Consider the following 15,354-nt stretch of genomic DNA (forward strand, 5'->3'; position numbering starts at 1 on the left):
GCGGGTGGGTGGGCGGGTGGGTGAGCGGGTGGGTGGGCGGGTGGGTAAGCGGGTGGGTGGGCGGGTGGGTGAGTGGGTGGGTGGGCAGGTGGGTGGGCGGGTGGGTGAGTGAGTGAGTGGGTGAGTGATTGTATGGGTGGGTGAGTGGATGGGTGGATGGGTGGGTGAGTGAGTGAGTGGGTGAGTGATTGGGTGGGTGGGTGAGTGGGTGGGTGAGTGAGAGAGTGGCACGGGCTAGAGAAGAGATGGAGTGATGTGGTACAGGAGGACGTGGAGCTGAGTGGACTTGCCGATGACCGGTACCAGCGGTGTCAAGATCGGCCTCTGTGGAGGAGGAGGCTCGTGATGAACGCTGCTGCAGGGCAGTGCCAGGCTAGGTGCACCGCGAGGCTACTGGGCAGCTGGAGGCAGTCGCCTCAGCAACAACAGCGGAGGGCGGAGGAGCGACGCTCACAACAATGAGCGGAGCGCCGGGCGGCTAAAGCACAGCAGGTTGGCACAGTAGGGGGCACAGGTGGTGCACCGGTGACTATTATCCTGAACCGGTCCTGGGCCTCCCCTAGGTCGACTCGGCCTCAAACTAATTACCTAGTGCGGTGTGTAGTGAACATTGCCACTGGGGAGACAAAGGCGGCCGGGCGTGGTGCTGGCCACCCACCCCCTCGTGTGCCGTTCCGGCCTTCATAGGTGCTCGCTAACAGCACTTGCCCCAACAGTCTGTTAAGGCAGTGATGGTAGGGGTGATGGTGGTGGTGGTGATGGTGGTGATGGTGGTGATGATGGTGGTGGTGATGGTGGTGGTGATGGTGGTGGTGATGGTGGTGGTGATGGTGGTGGTGATGGTGATGGTGGTGGTGGTGATGGTGGTGGTGATGGTGGTGATGGTGGTGGTGGTGATGGTGGTGGTGGTGATGGTGGTGGTGATGGTGGTGGTGGTGGTGATGGTGGTGGTGATGGTGGTGGTGATGGTGGTGGTGATGGTGGTGGTGATGGTGGTGATGCTGGTGGTGATGCTGGTGATGGTGACGGTGTCTCTCTCTCTGTCTCTCTCCCCATGTCTCTCTCTGTCTCTCTCCCATTGTCTCTCTGTCTCTCTCCCCCTCTCTCTGTCTCTCTCTCTGTCTCTCTCCCCATGTCTCTCTCCCAATGTCTCTCTCCCAATGTCTCTCTCTGTCTCTCTCCCCGTCTCTCTCTGTCTCTCTCCCCATGTGTCTCTCTGTCTCTCTCCCCATGTCTCTCTCCCCATGTCTCTCTCTCTCCATGTCTTTCTCTCTGTCTCTCTCCCCATGTCTCTCTCTGTCTCTCTCCACATCTCTCTCTCCCACTGTCTTCCCGTGTCTCCCTCTCTCTCCCCATGTCTCTCTCTGTCTCTCTCTGTGTGTCTCTCTCTCTCCCCATGTCTCTCTGTCTCTCTCCCCCTGTCTCTCTCTCTGTCTCTCTCCCCATGTCTCTCTCCCCATGTCTCTCCCCATGTCTCTCCCCATGTCTCTCTCTGTCTCTCTCCCCATGTCTCTCTCCACATGGCTCTCCCCATGTCTCTCTCTGTCTGTCTCCCCATGTCTATCTCTGTCTCTCTCCCCATGTCTCTCTCTGTCTCTCTCCCCATGTCTCTCCCCATGTCTTTCTCTTTGTCTCTGTCTCTCTCCTCATGTCTCTATCTTTGTCTCTCTGTTTCTCTCTCTGTCTCTGTCTCTCTCCCCATGTCTCTCTCTTTTTTTCTATGTCTCTCTCCCCATGTCTTTCTCCCCATGTCTCTGTCTCTCTCCCCATGTCTCTCCCCATGTCTCTCTCTGTCTGTCTCCCCATGTCTGTCTCTGTCTCTCTCCCTATGTCTCTCTCTCTGTCTCTCTCCCCATGTCTCTCTCTGTCTCTCTATGTCCCTCTCTCTCTGTCTCTCTCCCCATGTCTCTCTCTCCCCATGTCTCTCTGTCTCTCTCTGTCTCTCCCCATGTCTCTCTCCCAATGTCTCTCTTTTTGTCTCTGTCTCTCTCCCACTGTCTCTCTCCCCATGTCTATTTCTCTGTCTCTCTCTTTCTCTGTCTCTCTCCCCATGTCTCTCTCTCTGTCTCTCTCTGTCTCTCTCTGTCTCTCTCCCCATGTCTCTCTCTCTCTGTCTCTCTCTCTGTCTCTCTCCCCATGTCTCTCTCCCCATGTCTCTCTCCCCATGTCTCTCTTCCATGTCTCTCTCTTTTTCTCTCTGTCTCTCTCCCCATGTCTCTCTCCCCATGTCTCTCTCTCTTGTCTCTCTCTCTCTCTGTCTCTCTCCCCGTGTCTCTCCCCCCCGTGTCTCCCCCCCCCGTGTCTCTCCCCCTGTGTCTCTCCCCCCGTGTCTCTCCCCCCCCCCCCGTGTCTCTCCCCCCGTGTCTCTCCCCCCCCGTGTCTCTCGCCCCCCGTGTCTCTCCCCCCGTGTCTCTCCCCCCCCCCCGTGTCTCTCCCCCCCCGTGTCTCTCTCCCCCCGTGTCTCTCTCCCCCCGTGTCTCTCTCCCCCCGTGTCTCTCTCCCCCCGTGTCTCTCCCTCCCGTGTCTCTCTCCCCCCGTGTCTCTCTCCCCCCGTGTCTCTCCCTCCCGTGTCTCTCTCCCCCCCCCCCCCGTGTCTCTCTCCCCCCGTGTCTCTCCCCCCGTGTCTCTCCCCCCGTGTCTCTCCCCCCGTGTCTCTCCCCCCGTGTCTCTCCCCCCGTGTCTCTCCCCCCGTGTCTCTCCCCCCGTGTCTCTCCCCCCGTGTCTCTCCCCCCGTGTCTCTCCCCCCCCGTGTCTCTCCCCCCGTGTCTCTCCCCCTGTGTCTCTCCCCCCGTGTCTCTCCCCCCGTGTCTCTCCCCCCCCCGTGTCTCTCTCCCCCCCGTGTCTCTCTCCCCCGTGTCTCTCCCCCCCCCCCGTGTCTCTCCCCCCGTGTCTCTCCCCCCCGTGTCTCTCCCTCCCGTGTCTCTCTCCCCCCGTGTCTCTCTCCCCCCGTGTCTCTCTCCCCCCGTGTCTCTCCCTCCCCGTGTCTCTCTCCCCCCCCCCCCCCGTGTCTCTCTCCCCCCGTGTCTCTCCCCCCCCCCGTGTCTCTCCCCCCTTTCTCCCGTGTCTCTCCCCCCGTTCCTTTCTCCCCCCGTGTCTCTCCCCCCGTGTCTCTCCCCCCGTGTCTCTCCCCCCCCCGTGTCTCTCCCCCCCCCGTGTCTCTCTCCCCCCCGTGTCTCTCTCCCCCGGTCTCTCCCCCCACCCGTGTCTCTCCCCCCCGTGTCTCTCCCCCCCGTGTCTCTCCCCCCCCCCGTGTCTCTCCCCCCGTGTCTCTCCCCCCGTGTCTCTCCCCCCGTGTCTCTCCCCCCCGTGTCTCTCCCCCCCGTGTCTCTCCCCCTGTGTCTCCCCCCCCCGTGTCTCCCCCCCCCGTGTCTCTCCCCACCCCGTGTCTCTCTCTGTCTCTGTCTCTCTCTGTCTCTCTCTGTCTCTCTCTGTCTGTCTCTCTCCCCATGTCTTTGTCCTCTCCCACTGTCTCTCTCTGTCTGTCTCTCTGTCTGTCTCTCTCTCCATGGCTAACGACGTGATGTCTCCCCCCCCCCCCGTGTCTCCCCCCCCGTGTCTCTCCCACCACAGCGAGTGTCTCTCACCGCCTCACTCTGCTCTACGTGGCTAACGATGTGATGTCTCTCCCCCCGTGTCTCTCTCTGTCTCTCTGTCTCTCTCTCTCTGTCTCTCTGTCTCTCTCCCCATGGCTAATGACGTGGTGTCTCTCTCCACCCCGTGTCTCTGTCTGTCTCTCTCTGTCTGTATCTCTCCCCATGTCTCTGTCTCTCCCACTGTCTCTCTCTGTCTGTCTCTCTCCCCATGGCTAATGACGTGATGTCTCCCCGCCCCGTGTCTCTCTCCCCCCCCCCCCGTGTCTCTCCCACCACAGCGAGTGTCTCTCACTGCCTGACTCTGCTCTACGTGGCTAACGACGTGGTGTCTCTCTCCCCCCCTGTGTCTCTCTCTGTCTGTCTCTCTCCCCATGGCTAACGACGTGGTGTCTCTCTCCCCCCCTGTGTCTCTCTCTGTCTCTCTCCCCATGGCTAACGACGTGATGTCTCTCTCCCCGTGTCTCTCTCTGTCTCTCTGTCTCTCTGTCTCTCTCCCCGTGTCTCTCTCCCCCCCGTGTCCCCCCCCCCCCGTGTCTCTCTCTGTCTCTCTGTCTCTCTCCCCATGGCTAACGACGTGATGTCTCTCTCCCCGTGTCTCTCCTCCCGTGTCTCTCCCCCCATGTCTCTACCCCCGTGTCTCTCTCCCCCCCGTGTCTCCCCCCCCCGTGTCTCTCTCTCTGTCTCTCTCCCCATGGCTAACGACGTGATGTCTCTCTCCCCGTGTCTCTCCCCGTGTTTCTCCCCCCGTGTCTCTCCCCCCGTGTCTCTCCCCCCGTGTCTCCACCCCCGTGTCTCTCTCCCCCCCGTGTCTCTACCCCCGTGTCTCCACCCCCGTGTCTCTCTCCCCCCCTGTGTCTCTCTGTCTCTCTGTCTCTCTCCCCATGGCTAACGACGTGATGTCTCCTCGCCCCGTGTCTCTCTCCCCCCCCGTGTCTCTCCCACCACAGCGAGTGTCTCTCACCGCCTCACTCTGCTCTACGTGGCTAACGACGTGGTGTCTCTCTCCCCCGTGTCTCTCTCCCCCCCTGTGTCTCTCTGTCTCTCTGTCTCTCTCCCCATGGCTAACGACGTGATGTCTCTCTCCCCGTGTCTCTGTCTCTCTGTCTCTCTCTGTCTCTCTCTCCATGGCTAACGACGTGATGTCTCCCCCCCCGTGTCTCTCCTCCCGTGTCTCTCCCCCCGTGTCTCTCCCCCCGTGTCTCTCCCCCCGTGTCTCTCTCCCCGTGTCTCTGTCTCTCTGTCTCTCTCTGTCTCTCTCTCCATGGCTAACGACGTGATGTCTCCCCCCCCGTGTCTCTCTCTCTGTCTCTCTGTCTCTCTCCCCATGGCTAACGACGTGACGTCTCTCTCCCCGTGTCTCTCCTCCCGTGTCTCTCCCCCCGTGTCTCTCTCCCCGTGTCTCTCCCCCCCGTGTCTCTCCCCCCGTGTCTCTCTCCCCGTGTCTCTCCCCCCGTGTCTCTCCCCCCGTGTCTCCACCCCCGTGTCTCTCTCCCCCCCGTGTCTCTCCACCCCCATGTCTCCCCCCCCGTGTCTCTCTCCCCCCCCGTGTCTCTCCCACCACAGCGAGTGTCTCTCACCGCCTGACTCTGCTCTACGTGGCTAACGACGTGGTGTCTCTCCCCCCGTGTCTCTCTCTCTCCCTCGTGTCTCTCTCTCTCCCCCGTGTCTCTCCCCCCGTGTCTCTCTCTCTCCCCCGTGTCTCTCTCTCTCCCTCGTGTCTCCCCCCCCGTGTCTCTCTCTCTGTCTCTCTGTCTCTCTCCCCATGGCTAACGACGTGATGTCTCCCCCCCCGTGTCTCTCTCCCCCCCCCGTGTCTCTCCCACCACAGCGAGTGTCTCTCACCGCCTGACTCTGCTCTCCGTGGCTAACGACGTGGTGTCTCTCTCCCCGTGTCTCTGTCTCTCTGTCTCTCTCTGTCTCTCTCTCCATGGCTAACGACGTGATGTCTCTCCCCCCGTGTCTCTCTCTCTCCCCCGTGTCTCCCCCCCGTGTCTCTCTCTCTGTCTCTCTGTCTCTCTCCCCATGGCTAACGACGTGATGTCTCCCCCCCCGTGTCTCTCTCCCCGTGTCTCTCCCACCACAGCGAGTGTCTCTCACCGCCTCACTCTGCTCTACATGGCTAACGACGTGGTGTCTCCCCCCCCCGTGTCTCTCCCACCACAGCGAGTGTCTCTCACCGCCTGACTCTGCTCTACGTGGCTAACGACGTGGTCCAGACATGCAAGCGTCGCGATGCCCTCGCATACCGGGACGCCTTCGCCGGCGTCCTGCCGGAGGCCATGGCACTTGCGCGGTGAACCTACAGCCTCCCCCGTGTCTCACCGTGTTGTGTCTCACCGTGTGTCTCACCGTGTGGTGTCTCACCGTGTGGTGTCTCACCGTGTGTCTCACCGTGTGTCTCACCGTGTGTCTCACCATGTGGTGTCTCACCGTGTCTCTCACCGTGTGTCTCACCGTGTGTCTCACCGTGTGTCTCACCCTGTGGTGTCTCACTGTGTGTCTCTGTGTCTCACCGTGTGTCTCACCCCGTGCCTCCCCCGTGTCTCACCGTGTGGTGTCTCACCGTGTGGTGTCTCACCCTGTGTCTCACCGTGTGTCTCACCGTGTGTCTCACCCCGTGCCTCCCCCGTGTCTCACCGTGCGTCTCACCGTGTGGTGTCTCACCGTGTGTGTCTCACCCTGTGTCTCACCGTGTGGTGTCTCACCGTGTGGTGTCTCACCCTGTGTCTCACCGTGTGTCTCACCATGTGGTGTCTCACCCTGTGTCTCACCGTGTGTGTCTCACCGTGTGTCTCACCGTGTGTCTCACCCTGTGTCTCACCGTGTGTCTCACCGTGTGTCTCACCGTGTGTCTCACCGTGTGTCTCACCGTGTGGTGTCTCACCCTGTGTCTCACCGTGTGTGTCTCACTGTGTGTCTCACCCTGTGGTGTCTCACCGTGTGGTGTCTCACCGTGTGTCTCACCGTGTGTCTCACCCTGTGTCTCACCGTGTGTCTCACCCTGTGTCTCACCGTGTGGTGTCTCACCGTGTGTCTCACCGTGTGTCTCACCCTGTGTCCTCACCGTGTGGTGTCTCACCCTGTGTCTCACCGTGTGTCTCACCGTGTGTCTCACCGTGTGTCTCACCGTGTGTATCACCGTGTGTCTCACTGTGTGTCTCACCCTGTGTCTCACCGTGTGTCTCACCGTGTGTCTCACCCTGTGTCTCACTGTGTGTCTCACCGTGTGTCTCACCCTGTGTCTCACCGTGTGTCTCACCGTGTGTCTCACCGTGTGTCTCACCGTGTAGTGTCTCACCGTGTGTCTCACCCTGTGTCTCACCGTGTGTCTCACCGTGTAGTGTATCACCGTGTGTCTCACCCTGTGTCTCACTGTGTGTCTCACCGTGTGGTGTCTCACCGTGTCTCACCCCGTGTCTCACTCTGTGTCTCACCGTGTGTCTCACTGTGTGTCTCACCGTGTGGTGTCTCACCGTGTGTCTCACTGTGTGTCTCACCCTGTGTCTCACCGTGTGTCTCACCGTGTGTCTCACCGTGTGTCTCACCGTGTGTCTCACCGTGTGTCTCACCGTGTGTCTCACCCTGTGTCTCACCGTGTGTCTCACCGTGTGTCTCACCGTGTGTCTCACCGTGTGTCTCACCGTGTGTCTCACCGTGTGGTGTCTCACCGTGTGTCTCACCCTGTGTCTCACCGTGAGGCTCACCGTGTGTCTCACCGTGTGTCTCACCCCTGTGTCTCACCCTGTGTCTCACCCTGTGTCTCACCCTGTGTCTCACCGTGTGTCTCACCCTGTGTCTCACCCTGTGTCTCACCGTGTGTCTCACCCGTGTGTCTCACCGTGTGTCTCACCCTGTGTCTCACCCTGTGTCTCACCGTGTATCTCACCCTGTGTCTCACCGTGTGTCTCACCGTGTGTCTCACTGTGTGTCTCACCCTGTGTCTCACCGTGTGTCTCACCCTGTGGTGTCTCACCCTGTGTCTCACCCTGTGTCTCACCCTGTGTCTCACCGTGTGTCTCACCCTTGTCCTCTCCGTGTGTCTCACCCTGTGGTGTCTCACCGTGTTTCTCACCGTGTGTCTCACCGTGAGTCTCACCCTGTGTCTCACCCTGTGTCTCACCGTGTGTCTCACCCTGTGTCTCACCCTGTGTCTCACCGTGTGTCTCACCCTGTGGTGTCTCACCGTGTTTCTCACCCGTGTGTCTCACCGTGAGTCTCACCCTGTGTCTCACCCTGTGGTCTCACCCTGTGTCTCACCCTGTGTCTCACCGTGTGTCTCACCTTGTGTCTCACCGTGTGTCTCACCCTGTGTCTCACCGTGTGTCTCACCCTGTGTCTCACCGTGTGTTTCACCCTGTGGTGTCTCACCCCCGTGTCTCACCCCGTGTCTCACCCTGTGTCTCACCCTGTGTCTCACCCGTGTGTGTCTCACCGTGTGTCTCACCGTGTGTCTCACCGTGGGTCTCACCGTGTGTCTCACTGTGTGTCTCACTGTGTGTCTCACCGTGTCTCACCGTGTGTCTCACCCTGTGGTGTCTCACCGTGTGTCTCACCGTGTGTCTCACCCGTGTGAGTCTCACTGTGTGGTGTCTCACCGTGTGTCTCACCGTGTGTCTCACCGTGTGTCTCACCGTGTGGTGTCTCACCGTGTGACTCACCGTGTGTCTCACCGTGTGGTGTCTCACCGTGTGTCTCACCGTGTGTCTCACCCTGTGTCTCACCGTGTCTCACCGTGACTCACCGTGTCTCCCCCGTGTCTCACCGTGTCTCACCGTGTCTCACCGTGCATCTGTGTCTCACCGTGTCTCCCTCAAGTCTCACCGAGTCTCACCGAGTCTCACCGTGTCTCACTGTGTCTCTGCGTGTCTCAACCGTGTGTCTCACCGTGTCTCACCGTGTCTCACCCTGTGTCTCACCCTGTGTCTCACCCTGTGTCTCACCCTGTGTCTCACCGTGTGTCTCGCCCTGTGTCTCACCGTGTGTCTCACTGTGTGTCTCACCGTGTGTCTCACCTGTGTGTCTCACTGTGTGTCTCACTGTGTGTCTCACTGTGTGTCTCACCGTGTGTCTCACCGTGTGTCTCACCGTGTGTCTCACCGTGTGTCTCACTGTGTGTCTCACTGTGTGTCTCACTGTGTGTCTCACTGTGTGTCTCACTGTGTGTCTCACCGTGTGTCTCACCGTGTGTCTCACTGTGTGTCTCACTGTGTGTCTCACTGTGTGTCTCACTGTGTGTCTCACCCTGTGTTTCACCGTGTGTCTCACCGTGTGTCTCACCCTGTGACTCACCGTGTGTCTCACCCTGTGTCTCACCGTGTCTCACCGTGTCTCACCCTGTGTCTCACCCTGTGTCTCACCCTGTGTCTCACCCTGTGTCTCACCGTGTGTCTCACCGTGAGTCTCACCCAAGTCTCACCGTGTCTCACCGTGTCTCCCCGTGTCTCCCCGTGTCTCGCCGGTGTCTCCCCGTGTCTCTCCCCGTGTTTCCCTCAAGTCTCTCCCGTGTCTCCCCCATGTCTCCCCGTGTCTCCCCCGTGTCTCCCCGTGTCTCCCCCGTGTCTCCCCGATTCTCCCCATGTCTCTCCACGAGTCTCACCGTGTCTCCCCCTGTGTCTCACCGAGTCTCACCGTGCCTCCCCGTGTCTCCCCTGTGTCTCCCCGAGTCTCCCCTGTGTCTCCCTTGTGTCTCCCCCGTGTCTCCCCGAGTCTGCCCCGTGTCTCCCCGAGCCTTATCGAGTCTCCCCGTGTCTCCCCGTGTCTCCCCTGTGTCTCTCCCCGTGTCTCCCCCGTGTCTCCCTGTGTCTCTCCCCGTGTCTCCCCATGTCTCCCCTCTGTGTCTCCCCCGTGTCTCCCCCGTGTCTCCCCCTGTGTCTCACCGAGTCTCCCCCGTGTCTCCCCGTGTCTCCCCCGTGTCTCCCCCATGTCTCCCCGAGTCTCCCTGTGTCTCTCCCCGTGTCTCTCCCCGTGTCTCTCCTCGTGTCTCTCCCCGTGTCTCTCCCCGTGTCTCCCCGTGTCTCTCCCCCGTGTCTCCCCGAGCCTTATCGAGGCTCTCCCCGTGGTTGCGTTTGTGGTGGTTGTGGTGGTTGCTGTGATGATGATGGTGGTGATGATGGTAGTGATGACTGTGGTGCTGATTGTGATGATGTTTGTTGTTGCTGCTGGATGCAGAGGAGATGCCGGGCTTAGGAAAGCCGTGGAGCGGATTGTCACCATCTGGGAACAGCGGAGAACTTATCCCAAAGAGATCATCAGCCAGCTGAGAGCCGCCCTGGGTAGGGCACACACACACAGACAGACAAAGATCCCCCAGATAGCCTCCACACACGCACAAATGTCCCCCAGGTAGCCTCCAGCAGGCCTGCAGGGGCAAGTGCTGTTCATAGCGAGTAGCAGCACCGCCTATGATGTTCACAGGGACAAAGCTTCTCCAGGTAGACGTGGATGCCACTGGTTCTTCACGTTCTGCAGATGTAGATGCCACTGATTCTTCACGTTCTACGGATGTAGATGCCACTGGTTCTTCACGTTCTACGGATGTAGATGCCACTGGTTCTTCACGTTCTGCAGATGTAGATGCCACTGGTTCTTCACGTTCTGCAGATGTAGATGTCACTGGTTCTTCATGTTCTGCAGATGTAGATGCCACTGGTTCTTCACGTTCTGTGGATGTAGATGCCACTGGTTCTTCATGTTCTGTAGATGTAGATGCCACTGGTTCTTCATGTTCTACAGATGTAGATGTCACTGGTTCTTCACGTTCTGCAGATGTAGATGCCACTGGTTCTTCACGTTCTGGAGATGTAGATGCCACTGGTTCTTCACGTTCTGTAGATGTAGATGCCACTGGTTCTTCACGTTCTACAGATGTAGATGCCACTGGTTCTTCACGTTCTGCAGATGTAGATGTCACTGGTTCTTCACGTTCTGGAGATGTAGATGCCACTGGTTCTTCACGTTCTGCAGATGTAGATGCCACTGGTTCTTCACGTTCCGTAGATGTAGATGCCACTGGTTCTTCACGTTCTGTAGATGTAGATGCCACTGGTTCTTCACTTTCCGCAGATGTAGATGTCACTGGTTCTTCACGTTCTACGGATGTAGATGCCACTGGTTCTTCAGGTTCTGCAGATGTAGATGCCACTGGTTCTTCACGTTCTGCGGATGTAGATGCCACTGGTTCTTCACGTTCTGCAGATGTAGATGCCACTGGTTCTTCACGTTCTGCAGATGTAGATGTCACTGGTTCTTCATGTTCTGCAGATGTAGATGCCACTGGTTCTTCACGTTCTGTGGATGTAGATGCCACTGGTTCTTCATGTTCTGTAGATGTAGATGCCACTGGTTCTTCATGTTCTACAGATGTAGATGTCACTGGTTCTTCACGTTCTGCAGATGTAGATGCCACTGGTTCTTCACGTTCTGGAGATGTAGATGCCACTGGTTCTTCACGTTCTGTAGATGTAGATGCCACTGGTTCTTCACGTTCTACAGATGTAGATGCCACTGGTTCTTCACGTTCTGCAGATGTAGATGTCACTGGTTCTTCACGTTCTGGAGATGTAGATGCCACTGGTTCTTCACGTTCTGCAGATGTAGATGCCACTGGTTCTTCACGTTCCGTAGATGTAGATGCCACTGGTTCTTCACGTTCTGTAGATGTAGATGCCACTGGTTCTTCACGTTCTGTAGATGTAGATGCCACTGGTTCTTCACTTTCCGCAGATGTAGATGTCACTGGTTCTTCACGTTCTACGGATGTAGATGCCACTGGTTCTTCAGGTTCTGCAGATGTAGATGCCACTGGTTCTTCACGTTCTGCGGATGTAGATGCCACTCGTTCTTCACGTTCTGCAGATGTAGATGTCACTGGTTCTTCACGTTCTACAGATGTAGACGCCACTGGTTCTTCACGTTCTGCAGATGTAGATGCCACTGATTTATCACGTTCTGTAGATGTAGATGTCACTGGTTCTTCACCTTCTGCAGATGTAGATGCCACTGGTTCTTCACGTTCTGCAGAAGTAGATGCCACTGGTTCTTCATGTTCTGTAGATGTAGATGTCACTGGTTCTTCACGTTCTGCAGAAGTAGATGCCACTGGTTCTTCACGTTCTGTAGATGTAGATGCCACTGGTTCTTCACGTTCTGCGGATGTAGATGCCACTGGTTCTTCACGTTCTGTAGATGTAGATGCCACTGGTTCTTCACGTTCTGCAGATGTAGATGCCACTGGTTCTTCACGTTCTGCGGATGTAGATGCCACTGGTTCTTCACTTTCCGCAGATGTAGATGCCACTGGTTCTTCACGTTCTGCAGATGTAGATGCCACTGGTTCTTCACGTTCTGCAGATGTAGATGCCACTGGCTCTTCACGTTCTGCAGATGTAGATGCCACTGGTTCTTCACGTTCTACAGATGTAGATGCCGCTGGTTCTTCACGTTCTACAGATGTAGATGCCACTGGTTCTTCACGTTCTGCAGATGTAGATGCCACTGGTTCTTCACGTTGTGCAGATGTAGATGCCACTGGTTCTTCACGTTCTGCGGATGTAGATGCCACTGGTTCTTCACTTTCCGCAGATGTAGATGCCACTGGTTCTTCACGTTCTGCAGATGTAGATGCCACTGGTTCTTCACGTTCTGCAGATGTAGATGCCACTGGTTCTTCACGTTCTGCAGATGTAGATGCCACTGGTTCTTCACGTTCTACAGATGTAGATGCCGCTGGTTCTTCACGTTCTACAGATGTAGATGCCACTGGTTCTTCACGTTCTGCAGATGTAGATGCCACTGGGTTCTTCACGTTTTTCAGATGTAGATGGCACTGGTTCTTCATGTTCTGTAGATGTAGATGTCACTGGTTCTTCACGTTCTACAGATGTAGATGTCACTGGTTCTTCACGTTGTGCAGATGTAGATGCCACTGGTTCTTCACGTTCTGCAGAAGTAGATGCCACTGGTTCTTCACGTTCTGCGGATGTAGATACCACTGGTTCTTCACGTTCTGCAGATGTAGATGCCACTGGTTCTTCACGTGCTGTAGATGCCACTGGTTCTTCACGTTCTGGAAATGTAGATGCCACTGGTTGTTCACGTTCTGCAGATGTAGATGCCACTGATTCTTCACGTTCTACAGATGTAGATGCTACTGGTTCTTGACGCAGATGTAGATGCCGCTGGTTCTTCACGTTCTGCAGATGTAGATGGCACTGTCCTTAGACGGCCACATTATTTAACATCTATTTTGACCGCGTAGTTCGTGAAGCCTTCAGTAGCTGTACCGGGGGAATCTCCATATGGTACAGATATAATGGGAGGTTGATCGATGCCCGGGGTACGGTGAAGGGATGGCTCCCTATTGCTCAACCACGTTATGTATGCCGGTGATCTGGTAATTGCCGCTCACTCAGAGGAGGAGTTGGAGGCGCTGCTGCTGAGACTGGAGCGTGCCACTAAGAGGTGGGGCCTTACCATCAGCCCCACCAAAACTAAGCACCTGCCTAGGTATTTTGTACCATCGGACACTCCACCCCCAAAACTCCCAATCGGTGATGGGGCAGTTGTGGAGAGAGTGGAGAGTTTCCCATACCTGGGTAGTGTGCTTATGGCTGGCTTTTGTCTTTTTCTTTGTGTGTCTCTGTGTGTGTTTCTGTGCGTGTGTGTCTGTGTGTGTCTCTGTGTTTATGTGTGTGTGTGTCTCTGTATTTATGTGTGTGTGTGTCTGTGTGTGTCTCTGTGTTTATGTGTGTGTGTGTGTCTGTGTGTGTGTCTCTGTGTGTGTTTCTGTGTGTTTTTGTGTGTGTGTGTGTCTGTGTGTGTGTCTGTGTGTGTCTGTGTGTGTGTCTGTGTGTGTCTGTGTGTCTGTCTTTCTGTCTGTGTGTGTGTCTGTGTGTGTGTGTCTGTGTGTGTGTCTGTCTCTGTGTGCAGTGGGAGCTCCGCAGAAGGAAGTTGTCAACACAAAGATTCTAACGGAGTTTAGGGTAAGTGGGTGGGTGGGTGGGTGAGTGAGTGGGTGAGTGAGTGAGTGGGTGGGTGAGTGAGTGGGTGAGTGGGTGAGTGAGTGGGTGAGTGAGCGGGTGAGTGAGCGGGTGAGTGAGTGGGTGGGTGGTTGAGTGGTTGAGTGGGTTGGTGGTTGAGTGGGTGCGTGGTCGGGTGGGTGGTTGGGTGGTTGGGTGGGTGGGTGGTTGTGTGTGTGGGTGGGTGGTTGAGTGGGTGGCTGGTTGAGTGGGTGGGTGCGTGGCCTCAAGGTGCACATAGCCTGGCACAAGCGTCGTGGTGATGTCACCACCACAGTAGCGAATGGTGGTTGTTGTTTCAGTGGGGTAGGCGGTAGGGGTAGTAGCGGTTAGCGCTACGCTTAGCTACGAACCCGGCGACCCGGGTTCCACTCCCGCTCACGGCCAACACCACCGGTGACGATTTTATGAACCGGTCCTGGGCCTCCCCTAGGTCGACTCAGCCTCAAATGAGTCACCTGGTGCGGTGTGTAGTAAACATCGCCACTGGGGAGACAAAAGCGGCCGGGAGTGGTGCTGGCCACCCACCCCCTCGTGTGCCGTTCCGGCCTTCATAGGTGCTGCTCGCTAACAGCACTTGCCCCTGCAGTCTGTTAAGGCTACACGGGGGATCTTTGTCTTTGTGTGTGCGTGCAGCCGCGTGCGGTGATCGAGTCTCTGTCAGCCCACGCCCGCACGCAGGCAGATCTCCTGATACAGGAGAAGCAGCTGGGGTCTCTGAACATCGACCAGTGGACTCGTCACTCACTCCACAAGCTCAAAGGTGGCTCGCTCGCTCACACGCTCACCCACTCACACGCTCGCTCATTCACTCACCCACTCACTCACCCACTCAGTCACCCACTCAGTCACCCACTCACTCACCCACTCACCCACTCACTCACCCACTCACCCACTCACTCACCCACTCACTCACTCACTCACACGCACACTCACTCGCTCGCTCACTCACTCACACGCTCGCTCATTCACTCACTCACTCACTCACCCACACACCCACTCACTCTCTCACTCACTCACTCACACGCTCACTCACTCGCTCACTCACTCACTCACCCACTCACTCACTCACACGCTCACTCGCTCACTCACTCGCTCACTCACTCTCTCACTCACTCACCCACTCACCCACTCACTCTCCTCCCTCTCACCCACTCACTCGCTCACTCACCCACTCACTCACACTTTCACTCGCCCACTCTCTCACTCACTCACCCACTCACTCACTCAATCACCCACGCACTCACTCTCTCACCCACTCACCCACTCACTCACTCACTCACCCACTCACTCACTCACTCACCCACTCACTCATTCTCTCACCCACTCACCCACTCACTCACCCACTCACCCACACACTCACTCACTCACCCACTCACCCACTCACTCACTCACTCACCCACTCACTCACTCGCTCACCCACTCACTCACCCACTCACTCACCCACTCACTCACCCACTCACTCACCCACCCACCCACTCACTCACCCACTCACTCACTCACTCACCCACCCACTCTCTCACTCACTCACTCACCCACTCACTCACCCACTCATTCTCTCACCCACTCACTCACCCACTCACTCCCCTCCCTTTCACTCACTCACTCACCCACTCACTCATTCTCTCACCCACTCACCCACTCACTCACCCACTCACCCACACACTCACTCACCCACTCACCCACTCACTCACCCACTCACTCACTCGCTCACCCACTCACTCACCCACTCACTCACCCACTCA

The 15,354-nt window shown here is 57.3% G+C and overlaps 1 protein-coding gene across 2 annotated transcripts in view; it reads left to right on the forward strand.

Moving 5' to 3' along the window:
* The window catches only part of LOC142923275 (uncharacterized), a 33,934-nt gene that overhangs the window by 6,095 nt on the left and 12,485 nt on the right, over positions 1–15,354 (forward strand). For both annotated transcript variants that reach the window (XM_076064319.1, XM_076064320.1), the window contains exons 2-5: positions 5,757–5,886; positions 9,762–9,865; positions 13,521–13,573; positions 14,246–14,372. In XM_076064319.1, the coding sequence (XP_075920434.1) occupies positions 5,757–5,886; positions 9,762–9,865; positions 13,521–13,573; positions 14,246–14,372 (414 nt within the window). The remainder of the gene's footprint in view (positions 1–5,756; positions 5,887–9,761; positions 9,866–13,520; positions 13,574–14,245; positions 14,373–15,354) is intronic.

The sequence above is a fragment of the Petromyzon marinus genome, unplaced genomic scaffold (genome assembly GCF_048934315.1).
Source record: "Petromyzon marinus isolate PM22_M1 ecotype Great Lakes invasive population unplaced genomic scaffold, UKy_Petmar_22M1.pri1.0 PM_Scaffold_38, whole genome shotgun sequence".
NCBI classification, from domain to species: Eukaryota; Metazoa; Chordata; class Hyperoartia; order Petromyzontiformes; family Petromyzontidae; genus Petromyzon; species Petromyzon marinus.